We start from the raw sequence: 19718 nt of genomic DNA, 5'->3' as shown, positions 1-19718 counted from the left end.
ACGAACACCTGACAACGCCTGCTGACAATTAAAAAAAAAAACAAACAAAAAAAACCTAGACGACGCACCGATACACTCTTTATCGGCTTATTCTAATCTCTGAGCCCTCCGCCTCTTTCAGAGCACTACACTAAAAGAAAGGGCCTGTAGAACGGAACGTATGGCAGTTTTCTTTCCTCCCTGGAGCGCAGTTTCATAAAACAGCGCGGTGCTTGATGGAGCAAGTCTCTCCAGGCTATCACAGAAGCATTAGGTGTTCCAGAGGGACAGACGGGATGAGAGGAGATGGAGGGAGGCCACAGAGAGAGGATACGTTTGTTTTAGTAGCAGCAACACCAAGCGGACTCCACAGACTCACTAACCCTGAGTGCCAACGAAGCAGGTGATAAAGAGGCGACCGGCCGACCGTGTTCTGGTCTGTTTATGTGGAATCAGAGCTTTCCCATTAGAGTAACGGCCAGCTGGTTTTAAAATATGCTTTGTTAAGTTTAACAGCGGAAAATGGCCTCAAGGGACATGTTTCTTCTTACATGAATGATAAAAAGTGAGACTTGTTTTAGAAAAGAGACTTTGAGGTTGAGAAATACTCCAACATGATGCTTGCAGTTGCTCGCGTCTTCGCACCTTGTCGATCATGCGCCTGGCCTCCTCCTCCTCGGGATTCCTGTTCTCCAGTTCGATGGTGTAGGTCCCCTTATCGCTGTGGTCGTCCTCCGCCTCCCCGCCCGCCGCCCCCGCCCCTCGGCCCCCCGCCGAGGCGTCCTCGCTGGGCGTGGTGGGGCTGCCGGTCGCCAGGCCGGTGCTGGCCGAGCTCCGGCCGATGCTCGGGTCCTCGGACCTCTGCTTGAGGAGCACGCGGGCCGCCGTGGGGGCTCCGGCCGTCACGGTGGCTGGGATTGGAGCAGGGACTTTCCCTGGAGGGGCAGACACGGTACAGAAATACGGCTGTTTGAATCGTACATGCTAGGACCGCGGTACAGAGACAAGGAGCTGTAAGAGCTGCGATAACACACGGAGTATTCAGGCTAAACCAAGTTAAACTTCGACATGAATGACGCCTTTGAGAAGTTCTTTTAAATCAGCGATTAAACTGTGATCATGTCTCATAGTATCGGACAGTTATTTCAAGAAAGAGACAGAAATGCCGACAGAAAGAGAGCATGAGGAAAATAAATAATTGTTTTCGTTACCTGAGTCCGAGGCTGTAGAGGCAGAAGTGGAAATGCTGAAGACCTTGGGGTGAGACGGAGGCTGCGGACACAGGCCCTCCCCGCCGGCTCCGCCCCCGAGCAGCGGTGCAGTCTGGGAAAACGAATAGGACCGGCGCTTCCGGGGGTTTTCCTCGTCGTAGAACTCGATCATGAAGGCAGTGCGGGTTCCAGTTCCTTTACTTCCGCTCACGGTTACGTTCCCCCCTCCTGCTCCTCCTCCTCCTCCTGCTCCTCCCTGTTGGCCGTGTGCTGCTTTTAGGCGCTCCTCGAGGGCATGGCGGCGATTGGCGAAGCGCAGACCGAGCCCGTTCTCCGAGTCACTCTGAGTACCATCTTCATGTTTGCTCCCTGTTAACACACAAAAATAAAACTGTTAAATTAGAACATCAATATTTTCACAGCACCCAAATCCTACACCTGGGGGGAGAAAGTAACGTTTTTAAAGGCATACCATAATATCTACATGAAAATACGGGTAGTATTCTAAAATACAGCGTGTGTGACTGTTCAGATTTCCACATCGACCGACCACGTTCCTGCTGTTTTCTACACTTTGCGTCAGTCTAGATATAATCAGCACGTCCTCTCAATGGTGTGACGACTGTCAGTGTGCCACGCTAATCCAGACATGCCACCCACACAACCGCCGGCCGGCCTCACCAGCAGGGAGACAGGCGGAGGGGGAGGGGAAGCCTTGGAGTGGGGGGGGGGAGTCGACGGCTGGATGTGTTTGTGTGTGTTGGGGGAGGATTGGGGACGGGGAAAAGAGTACGAGGTTGAAAGGAGAGAAGTGAAAGAAAAGAGGGCCTGACGAGCGGAGGTTGGGGGATGTGGGAAGAGAAGCTGGATTAAGTGGGTGTGAAGCAAAAGAAACAGAGACGGGGAAGGTGGAGGGCTCAGCTCATTGTGCTTCGCCCCTGGAGTTGACAGTCACTCACACAGTCGGGCTCAACCAAGCAGTTAACTTGCTAACTGCTGGCTCGTCGGGGTGTCTGAGGAGCAGAGGGGAGGAGGCGGCACATGACCATCAGAACACAGCTCTGCTTCACACATCACTTGCATGAAGCAATGCCCCGGACCGTGGTCAATTCTTTCTCCGACTACAAATGAAGAGCTGAATAACTCTCAGTTTAAAGCTTACATGATTCGTCTTCAGTGTCAAGATTTTAAATCTACATTTTGTAACAGTGCTGTTTATATCCAGGTATTGACATTCTGTGCTGTTACTGCAGGAGCGCTGCATTGTTAGCTGCACTGCATGAGGAAAAAAAGAGGACAATGCAGCTCCACGGCCGAGTAGGCATGTGCCGATATGAAAATTTGATATCACGATATTGGTGGCCCAAAATATCACGATTCACGATATTATCACGATATTTGGCGCGTTGCTTTTAATACTGTTGAAAATGCTCAAAAACACTGTGAAATCCATCAACATCTGTCAACAATACTGTGCATTTTAACACGCCTGAGCACATTTTGATAAAGTAGAGGGAAAAAATGAAACTTTACTCTCACCTATTTTTTTTTCCAGATTCCATACTGAAAAACACCATGATAACAATGAAGCAGCCATAAAGCTGCCACTGACTGCATTCAGCAGCTCCTGGACTACAACTGGACCAGGTTTTTATGAGATCAGCATAAAGCACACAGATTTTATAGTGTTTAGTTTGGATAGAACCAGGAGAACCCTTCATTTGGCCATTTGGAGACCAACCTATGCCAAACTATAATAAGTAGGTTTATAACTTATTTGAAAGGAATCTGACTTTAAAATACTTTTAATTTCCACTACAGGAGTCTGTATGCAATGCAGCCTTTGGCTCTGATATTTAGCCACTATATCATACATTTCTGCAGTTTTTGTGCAGAAACTTGTAATTTTGCACAGTATTGTGCACAGTATAAAATACTTTTTTTAATAAATGACTGAGCCATAGCATTTAGTTTCCAACTGAAATATATTTATAATAATAAAATCAATACAAAAATAGCCAATTATATGACAGGGAAAACAAAAAAAATCCCCTTTGCAACATGTAAACACATGAAGAAAAAAACAAAAACAATGTGCAATAAGCTGTAGAAACGCACAATGAAGATAAATGTGCACGTTTCAGAATAAAAAAATTGCCAAATATCACAGAAACAATCACTGATTGTGTGTGTCGCGTGTGTCTCGCTCTGCGGTGCGCACTGCTGCGTCTTTTAGAACCAAGATGGCGGCGGCGCTCGTGCGGTTACGCTAAAAGATGTCTCCCAGCTGGATGATGCCTCAGTCACGTGTATCATATCGTATGAACGCTCACCAGACGCGAACGAATGTCAACAAACTTTATTTAAACTCCCAAGATTAACGACAAGCCCACAAGATGGCGACAATAACATTCAGGCGCGTGACGCGCTGTCACTACTGCAGAGGATTATGAAGTTAGTTTTGGTCAGAGGAGAGCGTGGATAGATGGAAAATGACCACAGAACGGTAAGGAAATAAAACATGTTGTGTTTGGTGTGAATAGCTTTGAGATTTGGCGAAGAAGTGTGAGAGAAACGTGCAATCTGAGGCGCTGGCTGTGAAATGTAAAGATGGGTTTTGGGTTTGTTTTGCCGCTGACGGGAGGCGGTCGGCTCAGAGAAGATCCTGCCTGGTGTCTCTTAAAGAGCAGCTTTTCTAGTTTCACGCGAGGCCCAGTACGTTGGGATGGAGCACACGGATCTCTGGTTCTGTTGCGTTTTGTGTCGGGAGGTGCGCTGAGGGGGGCGGTACAGTGTCTGTCGGGCCGAACGCGTTAATGCCTCGTTTTAATCATCCTGGCATAAAATTACTTACTTTCGGGGTTTTCTATGGATCTGGGACTTTTGTGGTGGTTTGCAGTACATTTTGCTGCAGAGGCTTTGAGACCTTGGGTAAGATCAGTAGCTGTTTCGGTAACGGGCTTGTCTCCAGATGAAACAGACGATATCTTGTAAATGACGTGATATGATAATCTCGGCTGTCCAATATCGTAAATCGCGATTATATCGTAAATTGGCACATCCCTACGGCCGAGTGGACGGCACTGCTTCTGAGGACACTTCACTGTTGTCCTCCCAGGCGCATCTTCCTCAATCATCTGGACTGGAAGTCTTTTCAAAAGTTTTAGTGTTCTTTCTGCTTTTTGGGGGGGTTAATTAGAAACACTGAACAAGTACATGATAAAACTATGATAAGTGCAGCTCTAGCTCTAGAACCTGAAGAGAGGGCCCATAAGTAGTAAGTTCAGAGCATGGGGTCTTTAATTTGTCTTTCAAAAATCCCTCGTCTATGTGAAAGCCTGGCACATATCGCTGTAACCTTTGGCACATTCCAGATCCAACATCTGACCTCCTCCAACTCCCCCGTCTTTCATCAAGATTCCACTTTTAATAAAGCATAAATTAGATTAAAAAGAAGAAAAAGACAACATAATGAGACTGAGGAAAACGGCAGCGGAGCGTTCCAGTGGCTGAGCAGATCAGGAGATAGGCAGGCAGAGAGGGACAAGTCTTTTATGCAGTGTCCCGGACAAAGAAGCCCTTGGCAGGGCCGGAGGAGAACAGAGATGTCTGTGAGAGTCCAGTGCTTCGTCCCACTCGCCCCACCATGACTCACGGAGCGGCCGGCCGCTGCCTCCGGCTGCACACACGTGCAGATAAACACAAGGATGCTCTTCAGATTCGGCGCGATTGTGCAAACAAACATACAACCCCAAACGTCACTGTAGGCAGCAGACTGGAAAACCTGACAGCGAACTGTCACGCGTCTGAGAAGCTCTGAATTCTAAGCAAAACACTCATCCAATAATCCCCCGAGCAATCTTGCAATCTCACCTACATTTCAAATAATATATTTACAGCCTCACACTCTAATAATCACATCCTGCAAAGTATTTTGTGAAGCGTACGCAGATGCTCCAAACAGCCGACAACATGAAGATGGAGGCTCCACACGACTCCTCGCGTAAGAAGAGCGACACTCACCTTGATGCTTACAAATCAAAAGCTCCGGCTCTGCTGCCTCCGCTCAGTTTCGACTGCCTCGCTCTCCGCCGAGCCTCTCTACGACACGCCCAGAGCACGTCTCACATGGCTCTCCTCGTTCACGCTGCACTGCTTGTCTGCAGATCGGCGCATGCAGCACACGCCGAAACACAGAATCGGAGCCGTGTGCGAGTGGCACACGCTTTGTAATATCAAACCAGGACCGAAAAGCAAGCAGATTGACTCATTTTTGCTCTTTATAGATGTCTCTCTCTCTTTCTCTGCCATCGCTCACATCTCTGTTACAGCGAGCATCTATCGAACACTGCTCTCTCTTCTTTTGCCACCTCCCTTTCTGCTTTTACTGCAGTCCAGACAACAGCCCTGTCTCTCTCCCCGCTCTCTCTCTTTCTCTCTCACCTTTCTTTGTCCAGGCACCTTTACTGCTTGTGCTGCGAATCCTGTTCTCAGTGAACTTTCTTCCAGCCTCTTCACCTCTTATCAGTCACACTCCAGCAGCTGGCCTCAGCGGACAGCTCACCGTCAGGCTGTACAGTAACCCCGTCACCTCTTCCTTGTTTTCTCCCTCTCACTTCCCCTCCAGCCACTAACTCGCAACAATCCACGCCATTTTATTCAGCTTCTTTCGTCTGTGCTTGGTTTCAACTCGACTGTTTCTTTCCCATGACTGCAAAAGACTGCAGTGTGTCCAGCTTTCTAGAAATCAGTCACTTATTTGGTGAGTAGTATAATCATCTACCGGGTGAGCCATTCTGTCAGCCAGTTGATGGATACGTTATACGAACTCAGTCTAATGGATTAGATTCTCTGCCTCACATGTTTTGAATTCTATCAGCTCCAGTCGTCTGTTCTCCACCCTCCGACTCCACCGACACGTCGTGGACATCATAAATTGCCCTCCCTTTAATTGATTCATGACAAGCATGTCAGCCAACCTCAGCTATAATGGCAGCACAGTGCCTACCAAAGGGCGGGAAAAAAAACAGGCAGAAGGAGGAGCACTTAGTAATTGGTTTCTTTCAGGTGAAAATGTAAACATAGCAGCAGCCCTGTCGGGGAAAAGGAAGATTTACTGTAAATGCCCATACTAACGACAGCAAAGAATAAACCAAACCACTCTTCTAGTCAGCTCACACTCTCCACTGGAAGTCATTGTCGTGAAATAGTTCATTCAAGAGGAGCTGTTCAATACTCCTCATGCTGTCTCTATTAGAGACTTTATCAGCCACAGTCAGCCGGGATCAGCAGCGCCCTGTGACTCAAACAGAATGCGAAGGGGAGGAAATCACCAAAAGACACAAGAAGAAAATCAAAAATCAGTCACCTTTCAGTCTTTTCAGATGAACTGGCACGTCACTCTTGATGCTCTTGCTGTCCTCCTCCGTTGACTCGCTGCGCACCAGAGTGGGGTCGTTCTGCGCCAGCCAATCAGCCACCTTGCTCTCGGACGCCATCATGGCGGCTTGCAGCGTGCTCAGGTCTCTCCCTCCTGCGCCTCCACTTCCTGCCCCGCCCTTCTTGGAGCGAGGTCTGTGGTGGTCGGGTGTGAACTTTGACACATGGTCTTTGATGGTGACTTTCCCCGGAGAAGTGTTGTCAAACTCTATGGTGAAGGAGGCGTGACCTTGCGCTGTCGAGCAGACAGAAATATATCAACGAAAGTTGCCAACTGAGGCACTTTAAACTAAAAGATGCATCTGGCATCAAGTATATACTTTTATAATACATGATGTAAATGTGTATCTAATTTCACCTGCGATGTGGCTGTGAGGCGCTGCACCCTCTGTGTCCTTGGTGGGGATCTCATGAATACCATTAGTGGCCATGTGACCCTCCTTGGTAGGAATCTCAAAGTAACTGGAATCGTGGCCCGAGGACGCATGAAGGCCGTCCTCCTTAGTCTTCTCCCCGCGACGGGAATCTTTGCTCTCTGAATATGGAAAAAGTAGAAGAACAAAAAAAAAGCAGAGAATATTAAGGGTTAGTAGTTCAGGATGCAGGAAACGAGCGCCCGGCTGATGTGTGGAGGATTACAGCAAGAGTGAAGGGGGAGACTTCTGAGACAGTAGACAGTGCTAAGATGTACGGTTTGAAGACACAGGAGTGATGGCAGGTTGCAACAATGACAGGATTAAAAGAGAACGCATTAGAGAGGCAACTCAGACTGACAAGTTCACTGACAGCGCTTGGCAAGACAGGCTGAGATGGTTTGAACGTGTTCTGAGGAGAGATATTTGATATCCTGAACAAAGGATGCTGGAGTTTTCAGAACGAGAGGGGGAAGACCTCAAAGAAGATCCACAGATGTAGTGAAGGAGCTGGTTAGTGTAAAAGCAAAGGTAGGAGGGGAAAGAGAGCAGGTGGAAGATGAAGAGGAAGGTGATTTTCTCTCTTTACCACTAAGATGAAGCTTGTGCTGAAGAGGAGTGGAATTAGATTACTCACTAATCACTAAAATTAGGTCGCATTTTCAAGCGTGTCAAAATTAGAACAGACGATCTGATTTGTTCTTTTTCCACTGACCACAATCTGACATCTCTTGACTTTTCGAGCCACATTTCCGCAGCCAACATTTTAACTATTCTTCCTGTTCTCAATAACAGAGAAGTTGTGTCAATGTTTTGTTCACTTTGCTTGAGAAAATCGCCTCTTTACTCCCAATCAGTGCACCCTGATCAACTGTGTTCATGCTGTGTTTAAACAAACAGGTTATTCTATTTTTCAAGACGCATGAGTCGATCTTGATTTTAGAAGAGGCAAATAAATAAATGCAATAAATGTATACAAAAAAAAAAGGTGAAAGGTCATGCCGAACTCCATATGGAGGGATGCAGTCAGGATGTGTTCGTACGGTCGGTAAACATGGTCGTTCAGTCTGCCTTTCACTGCCTGTCACTCAACGCTGGAGGCTGTGGTACAGCTCTTTAAAAACCTGCCCCGGGGTCACGACGATACGGAGTATTTCTTTTCTCATCTGTCCATATTAACAAACGGAGCCTCTGTGGGATCTGAATATGATAAATGATACTTTCACGAATTACAGGGGCCATCTGGTTTATGTTGAGGAGCAAATGTAGGAACATATGGCAGCGGACTAAAAGAAACACAAGACAAGAGACAAGAAACGAGAAACAGAGACGATCTATCATGAAAACAATCACATAAACACACCCACTGTTTTAGAGAACACACTTAAAAGTCTCAGGAGATAAAGCAGGATCTTCCCAAATGTGGAAACTTAAAACTAAAGGCATAATTTTCTGTCACACTTTAACTGATGGCAAAAAAAAAAAAAAAAAAAAAAAAACCGAGGGATTGCCAACATAAGCTGCTTTGTGTTTTTTGGAAAGATTTACAACATGGAATTAAACAGAGCACAGATATGAAGCTGCTGAGGTCAGATATGTTCAATGAAGCTTAACGTGTCCGCACCTCACTGAGAAACAGGACTAACTTTCAGAGAGAGAAGGGTTGTTACGGCGTCATGTAAAACCACTATATGTGAAAAAAAAAAAAAATCTAAAGTAGTTCCTTCTATAAAAATGAGATGACTGAGTGAATTTCCTGTTTTTGGTATGAATCATGTCACTTTGAATCACATGGCTCATTTCAAAAGCTCCTATAGAAGTCATTTTGGGGAAATACAGAGTTTCAAAACGGAGTTTTCTCTGCAGCCAATGGTCGGACGAATGCTTAATGTGCCGCAGGCTTTTTGTTGGCTTGTAAATGTACTGAACTTGGATTTTACATGAACAGCTTTAATGTTTCCCATAAGCTTCTATACCGCGCCAAGATTAAAACTGAAACAACGGTGCGGATTAACGACGTGCCGGATTTAACATGTGTCAACACACTTTCAAGGAGCCTCCGCCGTGAGGCGTGACCAAAGTGTGGAAAACGTCAAACAGCGATACATTTCAGGGCTTCCGGACACTTCCCATTTCATTATATCACAAATTTAAAAGGCAAGGAGCGTTAGCTGAACAAACTGGAGGTAATAAAGCAAATGTGCAGATGAAGTGGACGTCCGAGTAAAGACGTCTAAACGCTACGCCAGCCGAAGCGTATGGATTTTAAAATCATACTCACCAGAGAATTAGAGAGTGGTTAGCTAATGACTGCTGCAGTGTGGAGGCAGAGGGCGGTCTGTGTGGACAGTGTGTGCATGACAGTGTGTGTGTGTGTGTGTGTGTGTGTGTGTGTGTGTCAGCGGGAAAGGGGGAGTTGGTGCAATGGCGTAACCCAATCGGCTTGAGTGACAATGCATAAGAAGGTCGGGGGCTCTGACAGCACAGGCTATTCACTGATAAAGAGAAAAGGACAAACAATAAACTTAACTGACACACACAACACGGCAAACACTCTAAACAAGAGCTGCTTCCGTCCCTCAACCCCTTATTTTCTCTTTCACTTCCCTCTAACTGCTGCATCTGATGTGAGCATGTCACTTGAGCAGATACGGAGCAAAAACAGATAAGATGAGACTTGATGCTGAGGTCCACGGCGCTCATATAAGCGTGCAGCAGCAGCAGCCCCGAGGCTTCACCAAACAAATCCAACAACTATTCGGCACAGAGTCTGTTAAAAGTCGGAGCCGCAAGAAGGCAAAATGTCGTCCGCTTACCCGCATCCATGACTGAGGTGGCCAATCCCATTTGCTGAATTTTTGTGACAATTCCAGGGTTTTAAATCACTCTTTCACGCTTGCTCAAAACTGACTCCAAACTGACAGACGAACTGCTCTCCAAGAAGAAATAAATAAATTCAGTGCAATATGCATGGTTCAGCAGAGACAGAAGCAGGGGAAGCCTCTCTCTGGTGGTGAATATGGTTCCAGGCCATCCCTCCAGATGTGGTGAGAGATTTGAAGGCGCTTCAGTCTGCTCCAGTGTTTTTGTCGGGTTCACCTCCCCCCACTGCTCCCGACTACAGTGGTCCGCTAAACCGGCCGGGCACAGCTGATTTTGTAGCACTGAGCTGTCCCACTAATCCTGTTACTGGGACTGTTTGCTACCAGTCAGAGGGACACCCCCTTCACACACACAAACACACACACACACACACACACACACACACACACACACACACACACACACTGTAGACAAACAGACGCACATGTATACAGCCACTGAAGAAAGCCTTTGTGTGCACATGGATGCACACTGCTGGCTCGCTGGCCATCAGCACTGCAAGACCGACAAAGCAGATAAACAGAGCTGCAGCGCGTTACGATGACCAGGGTGATGATTTATTGCTAAAATAAAGTATTTGTATTGTCCAGCTCATTTGGGGGCTACTAAAAAGCTCACCTTCTGTGAACAGCTGTTAGATAAAGTCACATTTTGGGGCTTTTTAATTAAAAGACTTGCACCTAAAGGTACAGCGAGCGCACGAGTTCTGATCATTTGTTTCTACATAAAAAAAAAATAACACAACAAAAAAAAAAGACACGGTGAACATGTCTGCATGTGCGGCTGAAGGTGCGATCAAAAGGTCACGGTGCCCTACCTGACGCCGAGCTGTCGTGCTTTTTGGAGGATGATTTGTTTTCCTGTTTGAAGGAATTCTCGTCGTCTGCGTCCCCATCCCCCCACCAAGACGGCTGGCCGTACAGCGGCGTCCCGCGGGGCAGCGCCGCAACGTCGCCTGAGACAGACGCGCGCACACACACACACACACACACACACACACACACACACACACACACACACACACACACGTTTCAAGTAAGACATTTTATTGCAGCTCTGGTCTTCAGTGTTTATTTTGGCAGATTAAGGTAGATAAGCAGTTTATAGAAAGCATGATGCTCCAACATGAACCCAGATGCTTTTTGTGAGTGTGTTTGTGTATTAATTCCACTCGAGTTGTGTCTTGCGCCACTGACCTAATTTCAGAAGTTTAGCCAGCAGGATGGACACTCACGCTCTCTCTCTCTCTCTCCCTCTGTGTCTCTCTCCCTCTCTCTGACACAAGCAGGATATAAAAAACAGGGACTTTCCGTTCGCCTTTCTGTCCTCATCAGGATGAAAGCTGACACGGGACAAGCATTAACCTCTTTTAAAAACTCAGTTAACAAGTGGGAGGGAACAGTTGAGCCATTCAGCAGACGTTGACAATTTTGGACCGTACTGTTTGGCGACGCCTCGTCAAGCATTAATTTACACTTGTTTTATTTTAATTACCCCTTATTTTGACTGGTGTGGGTTTAATCACAGTACAGCCAGATAATTACAACTCCTCTGTGCCAACCTTCTACATATAAAAACCTATTGAATGTATGTTTACCATGAGGCATAATGTCCGGGTGAGGCCTGGTGCTGCAGCAGTAACGCTGCTGGATTACACGCTCACACGCTCACAGCAATAAAAAGACCGACTCACAGGGTGATGAGCAGGACTGCCTCGTCAGGTCCAAATGTGTGAGTTTATGTGCATGCCTGGAGGTCTTATGGTATTTTAAGAAAAGTGGAACTGATGTAAGACTTTCAATTATGCCGGCACTCTGACCCTGTTGTTATTTAATCTGTGCACAACACAAGCCCTGTGTGGCCTTGTTGCAACATCTGGAGATTAACCAGGACCCCTGCTGGCTCCCCAGCATGATCACTGATGCCAGTGATTACAGACACCCTCAAACCAAAACTAACCTCTGTGATAAATCACAGAGACGTGCTGGAAAATCCAACCTTTTCTGGTGACCATGTCCACCCCCTACTGGCCTCCAATGAAATCCCACCTCATCTATTCAGAGTTTGGAATAAAACTATTTTCTCCAAGCATATGTGTGTGCCCCATAAACACAGGACAGACTCCACTAACAATATTCTCCAACAGACATGCATTTATAGAGCAGAACATCACGAGACATTCAAATCGTGTGACATTTGTTTTAATCTGCAGCCTGTGTTTCGTTTCTGCATGCTATATTTGTACTTTTTTTACCATAATAAACCGATAGCATAACACATATTTGCAATTTGATGTGAATCTTGGACGTTTTCAGAACAATTAGGGAAAGACGATCTTCTGAAAAATGTCTTTAAATCTGAATCTTTTGCAGACTGAGCACAGTGAGAGCATGGAGTGAAACACATGGTGCTGACAGATTCCGCTCCACTCAGCCTCTCACCTCCGATCCTCTCCTCTGCTTTGTGAGCGTCTGCAGATTTAGCTGCTGGCTCTTTGGAGGAACTGAGGCCGTCTGTTGCTCTGCTGTCCACCGGCTTATGGCCGCCACCACTGGGGGACTTCAGGGACTTTGTCGGCGTCTTGGTGGGAGACTTGGTCGTTCCCGTGGTGGCGTCGCCGTTGGAAAGCTTCTTGCTTAGCTGAAGGCCACTGGTGAATTTTTCATGCTGAATCGGAAAAAAAAAACAAGGAGAATGAAGACTTCCCTGGTGTGGTGTAGCCGTGTGAAACAGACTGCTGGGTCATAAGTTGATTGTTACCTTGAGAGCTTCCTCGGGCACTGTGAGCTCTCCTCTCACCACCGTGAACAGGTTGGTATGTGGAGAAGAAAGGTTAAGGAAGCAGCAGGATTAACAACACAAGTAAAACACAGACAAGCACAAATTTATCACATCACACCTGAAATATTTCTGGATATGAAGTTCACAGCAAGAATCTAGTATCTCAGTAAGGATTTATCCAGCATTGCTCCGTTCACTGTGACAAACCCGCAGGAGGATGTGCAGATGTTACACACTTTCAAAGGATATCATATCCAAACCTCAGCTTGTCCTCCATCTTCAGAGTGATGTACATCTGCTCCTGAATGCGGACGTCATTCACAAATGTCTGCAGATTGAAGATTAGCGCCAGTTAAACACAAATATGAACATTTAATCATAATCTGGTAGATGATTCTACAAGAAATATTTGTACTTATTTTATTCACAAAGCCACCTATGAAAGTATTTAATTTATCTGATTGCAACTATAGATTTGCACATTACAAAAAAGCAGCAAATAAAACACTGTCAGGCACTTTTGCATGAAATATAATCCCTGAAAGGATTAACTGTTTATCCAAATACCTGCAGATTACTTTTCTGGTGATCAAATAATCAACCTAAAATTTTGGATCCCGTGTTTGTATATATCTTTAAGAGGTTTGTGTGTGTGTGCAACATGAAACACTAATATCAGATTTGTATATTCAAAGAGGCTCTGGTGCGCAGGAATCACAGTCATTCAGAAATAAGCACCAAAGCAAAGCAAAGCATGTTTTATTTGAAGTTTTAGTTTCCGTCCTTTTCCCAAAGCCGTTCCTCCCTTTCATTTGTCTTTCTACTGCTCAGCTCTGGGCGGGATCGCGTTTCGCTGACCTACTAATGAAATTCTACCACGCTGGCGCTGCTGTTGTAATAAAACATTCCTGTCTTCTCTCCACTGAGATGAAATCACAACAGACCGAGCGAAGCAGTAAAGATCCGGCTTCAGCGGCGCAGTAAATGGGTGACGCTGCTCCGGCTCACCACTGTGGTAAAAGCTCCACATATCCACTGACTCAGCGGGAGAAAACTTCCTCTGGATGCAGCCGAAAGAGGCTGCATGGTTAATGACACAGCAGGAAGCAGCGCTGACTCTGGCTTCCCGTCTGAAAGGATGTGAGGGACACATGTGTTTCAACTGCGGGGCGGTGAGTGAGAACTAGTCACTGCACATGACTAACGCCATGTGGAAAGCGCTCCCGTCTTTTACTGAGAAACAGATTCAAAGAGACACAGAAGTATGGTGTTTAAATCTGAACCTGAGCTGTAGCTGAAATCACAGAAATGGAAGTGTCTTAAAATCTGACGGAGTGAAAACATGCAAACTGATGCCTAGTGGCAAACATAGCATAGCACATTTTTTTCTTTTTTTTACAGTTTGCAGCAAAGCTGACAGGACTGCAGTGCACAGACAATGTTCAGCTGGAGCTCATAGACGCGATAACAAAAGAACGAGTTTAAACACACCTAACCTAAACAGTCCCGTCCTTTCATCATCAGCACAACAGCATGCCCAACACCAGCTTTTCAGTTTGAACTGACAGGGATGCTTTTATTTTGCAGTTCATATTCACTGACAGTATTTTAGGCTTTCTAACCTTCAGGTGTAGGTTGTATGCAACCGATAAAAAAAGTGTTCTTGGTAAAAGGTGTCGGTGTTGGTCATGAAAGGCAGAGTTGACGTAGATCCTTTCCCATGTGGACTTGGCTGGCACTTTTCCAGTGGGTTAAAATATTCATTTCTGCAATATTCATGCGGCACTGTGTTGTTTGGAGTGGAAAAGATGTTGGGTGTGCAGGTCAGAAGGCACTTGTAATTTAATTGGGAGCTGACAGCACATCCCAAGGCTCGGTTTTACCGACCGAGTGACCCTTTAGTCCATGTTTGGATCGCAGAGTTTACCCTGAAGTTGTAATTTGCATAATTAGGTTCAGATTTGAATTGAGCTGAGACTTGATATTGATCTTCATTGACTTAGAGATTGATTATCAGCTGAAAAAGCAAAAGGTCCTATCGACTGCCGAAGGAGAAAAATAAACGTAACATTTTACCTTCCACCTCGAGAGTCTTTAATGTTTTACATTACTTCGTTTCCTCGCTATCTGTTTCCATCCACCTCCCCCTCAAGCCCTTTTCTCCTCCTTCAGCTGCTTATCTTATGCTCTTAATGCTCCCTGTCCGTCATCCATCTCTGTCCTATTCTCCTCTGTCCTCTACACTCTCTCTTCTCGTCTCCGTTTCTCTTTGTCCTCACCTCTTCCCACTCTGCATGTGTAATTCTTTTTGTCTGTGTGCTCACCCCGTTCAGGCTGCCCAGGTCCTTGACCTTGTGTTCGTCGGTCCCAGCCTCGTAGTTAATGACTGCATGCTGCTTGTCCACGCTGCGAGACTGTAAACAAAGCCAAACACAAACAAAGCAGATCAACTCAGCGGCTACAGCTGTGAGCTTTGTGTGATTATTGACATCTCATTAAGGAAAGTCGGAGCCGCATTGATAAAATATTAGCCCTGCATGCTGTGTAAAGGCTGCAAAGAAAACAAACAAGAACATCATTACATGGATTTATGTGACTAACGACTGTAGCCTTTATATCTGTGTTACTACGCATGATATCAGTCGTAACAAATCACACACACACACCAGCAGCTATTTCAGTCTCTCTGACACAGCTCACTCCACACACCTTCACAAAAAGGCTCAGCTGTTCACACACACACACACACACACACACACACACACACACACACACACACACACACACACACACACACACACACACACACACACACACACACACACACACACACACACCAGAGGCACACACAAGACAGACAAAGACAAAGGAGAACAGACGAACAATGAAAGACTAGATGAAATATTGATTTTCTGCAGCTTTCACATATGAACCCATCAGCTGTTTTGAGATTAAACAAACACTGCGACCTTCTGTGTGGAGGACAACACGGAGCAAGCCTCGGGATGAATGTATCGTGTGGAGTTTGGCAAATCTCATTCTTTCATATCACAGATTTAGCTGAGGAACTTGGCTTCAGTCTCTAATGTCTTTGAAAACATTCTTTGGGTGAATCAATACAATGCTGTTGAATTGAATAACCTGGCGTAACCCGGCCTTAACAAGTGCAAAAATACAAACAATGAGATGCAATAAAAGGCACTGAGAACCACAGAAAGGATGGGTCTATTGTGTTTAAGTTGCTGACTCCAAGAGCTGAATCCCATACTGAGTTCTCATATGACATTCCTTTAACCCAGTCGCTCTCTGTTTCGACAGAAAGCACACTCATGCTGCAGCAGAAATGTGGAGATAAGACGAGTGAAGCTACTCCAGAGGGCTTAACGTGGAATAGATTACTTTAGTGAGATTAGGCTCCATCAAACAGGATGGAGGAAATCTGAGCCTCAGACTGCAGGAGAAAGGATCCCTGCTGCTTCGCTCAAACACACTGCTGACCAACAGAACCTGCAGAGCCAATGGAAGAGTTCAGATCTAACAAAAAAAAAGTGAGTGTCAGCAAAATGAATCAGCCTGAAGTGAAAACCAACTTTTCCAAAGAGTGCTTATGGGAGTGTGGGAGGCGTAAAGAGAGACACACTCTGTCTGGGGATGAGCTGTGCGGCAACAGCAGATAAATCTCTGAGACAGTATTTCACAGAATTATTTGGGGTTTTTTTTTCTTTCTGCCAGAAGCAAAGCATATTATAAGACTCAGATGGAGAGCATGGTGTTGTTATTCCTGTAGTAACAATACGCTGCTTTATTTTCATCTTAGGAATATGCAAGAATCTATGAAGAAATTAAAAAGCACCGGTATATATCTTCATGTGATTTGTGTGCGTGTGTGCATACGCGCGTGTGTGTGTGTGCGCCATGTGATGAGCCTTGGCTTGTTAGCGTAGTCACAAGGAGAACCACTGTAATCCACTTCGCACAATTAACAAAAGAGTAGTACCAAACAACAGCACAAAACCAAGAAAACATGATTTGGAAATCACCTAAAACATATAAAAACATGCATATGTGCAATATCTAGAAGGATTAGAGTCAATAAAAACTGTGGTGAGAAATCTGTGCTCTTGCATGGTGAGAGGGACTCCTGGGGGATTTTCACAGTTGTTCAACCACAAACAGCTTGAGGTCGTCTTCTGACAGAAGAGTCAAACTCCACCACCACTTCACGGCCGTCTCACTTTACCTCGCAGTGTGACGGCAGCTACAAGTTACAGCGATTAGCAACCGTTAGGAATGCAGCAGAAAATGATGTGATGATCAAAGTGGCTCCACCGCCGCACCGAAGCAAGTTTTGAGATTCTCAAAGTGGTGAAACACAAAAACAACTCTATTCATGAACATGCGGAAGGCACCGGCGGAGGACATGAGTGACGCGGGGGGTAATGTTCATATGCTCAGTGGTAGCACACAGGTTAGAGAAAGAAGACACGAAAGAAATCCTCCTCTGAACTTCTCAGACTGTGGCAGGTCACAAGATCCACGGCCGTGACGAGAGAAGGGAGCAAAACAACCACAACGGACAGCTGTCACCTCTGCATTCAGTGGAAACCAACGCTGTGCAGCAAAACTTACTCTCAGAAACAAGTTCATGAAATCCACACACCACAACAGACTCGGTCAGTTAAGATCTCGGTGAAGAGGTATCTGCCCCACTTTCTATTAATAGAGCGGTGACTCGAGGTACACACCGGTCCACCCAAAGCCATCCCTCTGGATGTGTGAGATCTGCACAGACGCAAACTCACACGCCAGGAAAAACAAACACACAAACACGCTACGCTTCGGGAATGGCATCTCTCTTATTACCTTTTGAAACAGGTCAGCGTGAAGTCAGCAGCCTATTTGTGTGGTAGTGAGAAGTTTGTAAACAAGTACCAAACTCTTTATGCGCTTATCAAATTATAGCTGCAGTTAGGTTTGACTTACAACACACTGCGCTACTAGATTTACAGAAAAGATCAAGTAAAAATGCAGGAATCCATCTGGTCGTTAGGAGTGACGGCTGCCTCACCTGCAGCATGAGCTCGCAGTCATCCCGCCCCACAAAGATCATTTCCCGGGGGAGCCGGTGGCGAGTCCCCCCGCTGCTCACCAGGAACCAAGAGGTCACGCTCATCTCTGCACAGTGCCGGCGCCACTCAGAGACACCTCCTGCGATGGGACGGAAAGAAGAAAAGGTCCAAGAAACTTATCAAGAGTTTGCTGAGGTGGATATAGTGGAACTATAACAAAAGGACAATTCCCAAGTTTGTCATTTCAGATTGTAACATGAGTGCAGAGCAGAAAGCGATATTGAGGCTAGCACAGTGAGAATCCTCCCTGTGCGTGTGGGGTGTTTCTCCTGGCATTCTGGTTTCCTCCTCCCACAGTCCAAAAGCATGTAATAGAGGCTAATTGGTGACTAAATGTATCCTAAGGTGTGAATGCTGTCTAAGAATCTAAGAAATCTAAGAAAGCATGAGCCGGGCTCAGTCTCAGCGTGCAGGTCATCGGTACTGACGCTGTGGGACAACCACATGCTTCTGACAGGGTCAGCCTGTCGCCTCTGGGCTCCTGCAGCCCGACAGCAGAGCAGGTATTGTTCTTTCCTCTCCTCTTTCTCCTCTTGACACAAAATAAATCTGTGCGGCTCATCAGTGCCACCAAAATTAGCAAGTTGGACCAAGTTGTATTTTTCAAAATGGAGCGCAAATGCTTTATGTTGGTAACAGAACACGACGAGTCTGAATGCGAGGTGCTAAATCTGCACTGCTTCCTGAGTTTCTTATTTTTAAGACAACTCAACCAGTGACAAGAATGACTTTGAAAGACATCACTAAAAAGCAAAATCCCTCTATATATTGAATTCCTCATCCATATATATAGAGGAATTCTTAAAATACAATCTACTACGACAGCTCACATTACATCATTTCAAACCATTGTACGTCTGCTACACACCTCTGGTCCAGGTAGCTCACCGCTGACAGACCACTGACTGCTCAACCCAGCTAGGCCATCCTGCAAAAGACGAAACAAAGAGAAATGTTTGATTTAATGAATCCCGGCGGAAAGCATGCCAGAGATTTCATACTTTGCATAAATGAACGTGTGCGAGGAAATGTGTGAGAGGGACATTAGATCAGGAGTGAGTTCTGGATCAGCCCCTCCTGCTTCATTTTGTTTTTCTGGTCGGGGGAATGAGGTTGAGGGGGCGGTCTTGCAACGCGATGCCTGTGTCAGCCAGTGAGAAACATCCCCTCTTTTTTCAGCGGGCCTGATCATTGCCAGATGTTAGAGAAGGAAGTGATGTAGGAATGTTGGCTGGCCGACCCATCGGGACATTCATTTTCCCCTCCTACCTCCCTCCGCCCCTCGCCTTCTTTCTGATGAGCTGGAAAGGAGGTCAAAGCCAGCAACTCTTACTTTCCAGCTGTAGGAAGGACATCAGAAAGAGCCACCTCTGAAGCTGACCTGCTTAACTGTTCTCAAACACTGTTTACAGAAATGTGGTTGAATAACAGGTTTTGTGAAAGATATCTGACTCAAATACAGCAGCTGAAGTTTCTCATATTCATTCTTTTCGAAGTCGATAAAATATTCTCCAAAATGAGAACCTGAATGTGAGATGACAGAAGTCTTTTAAGCAACATTTCTTTGCAAATCTAAATGTCCATTTCAAAGCTTGCCGTGGTAATTTCAAGAGACTTTAAAATAAAAGGAGCTCTCTTTCGTGTGGAGAAAGTGCCAAGAAAAGCCCATCAGAGTGGGAATTAAAGATTATTGAGCTAAGCTCTTGCTCATTTGACCTCCTAAGTACTCGGTATACCAACTCGGTAATCTCCTGGGTAAAATTTTAATCAACTGCACACCTCAGTTTCTTGCGTGACGCTGTCGGGCGGGTGACTGTTCCAGCAGTTGTCTCTGATCTCAAACAGATGAGCTCTTCATCCCACTAACCTCTGACAAGTGTGTG

The 19718-nt window shown here is 45.8% G+C and overlaps 1 protein-coding gene across 5 annotated transcripts in view; it reads right to left on the bottom strand.

The window, feature by feature from the left end:
- Positions 1-19718, bottom strand: part of cep170aa (centrosomal protein 170Aa) — a 37254-nt gene that overhangs the window by 8789 nt on the left and 8747 nt on the right. For 4 of the 5 annotated variants that reach the window (XM_030106136.1, XM_030106140.1, XM_030106137.1 and 1 more), the window contains exons 2-12: positions 18704-18763; positions 17775-17914; positions 15031-15120; positions 12956-13034; positions 12686-12744; positions 12367-12592; positions 10743-10880; positions 6988-7164; positions 6559-6864; positions 1191-1559; positions 625-914 (exon numbers count right to left, since the gene is read on the bottom strand). In XM_030106136.1, coding sequence (XP_029961996.1) covers positions 625-914; positions 1191-1559; positions 6559-6864; positions 6988-7164; positions 10743-10880; positions 12367-12592; positions 12686-12744; positions 12956-13034; positions 15031-15120; positions 17775-17879 — 1839 coding nt within the window. In that variant the 5' untranslated portion in view covers positions 17880-17914; positions 18704-18763. Of the gene's footprint in view, positions 1-624; positions 915-1190; positions 1560-6558; positions 6865-6987; positions 7165-9323; positions 9391-10742; positions 10881-12366; positions 12593-12685; positions 12745-12955; positions 13035-15030; positions 15121-17774; positions 17915-18703; positions 18764-19718 lie in introns of those variants that run through there. The other variant, XM_030106139.1, reaches the window with a different exon arrangement.

This window comes from Salarias fasciatus, chromosome 13 (genome assembly GCF_902148845.1).
Source record: "Salarias fasciatus chromosome 13, fSalaFa1.1, whole genome shotgun sequence".
Lineage (NCBI taxonomy): Eukaryota > Metazoa > Chordata > Actinopteri > Blenniiformes > Blenniidae > Salarias > Salarias fasciatus.
Note: the sequence above shows the minus strand (reverse complement) of the source record. Positions and strands in the feature narration are given on the sequence as shown.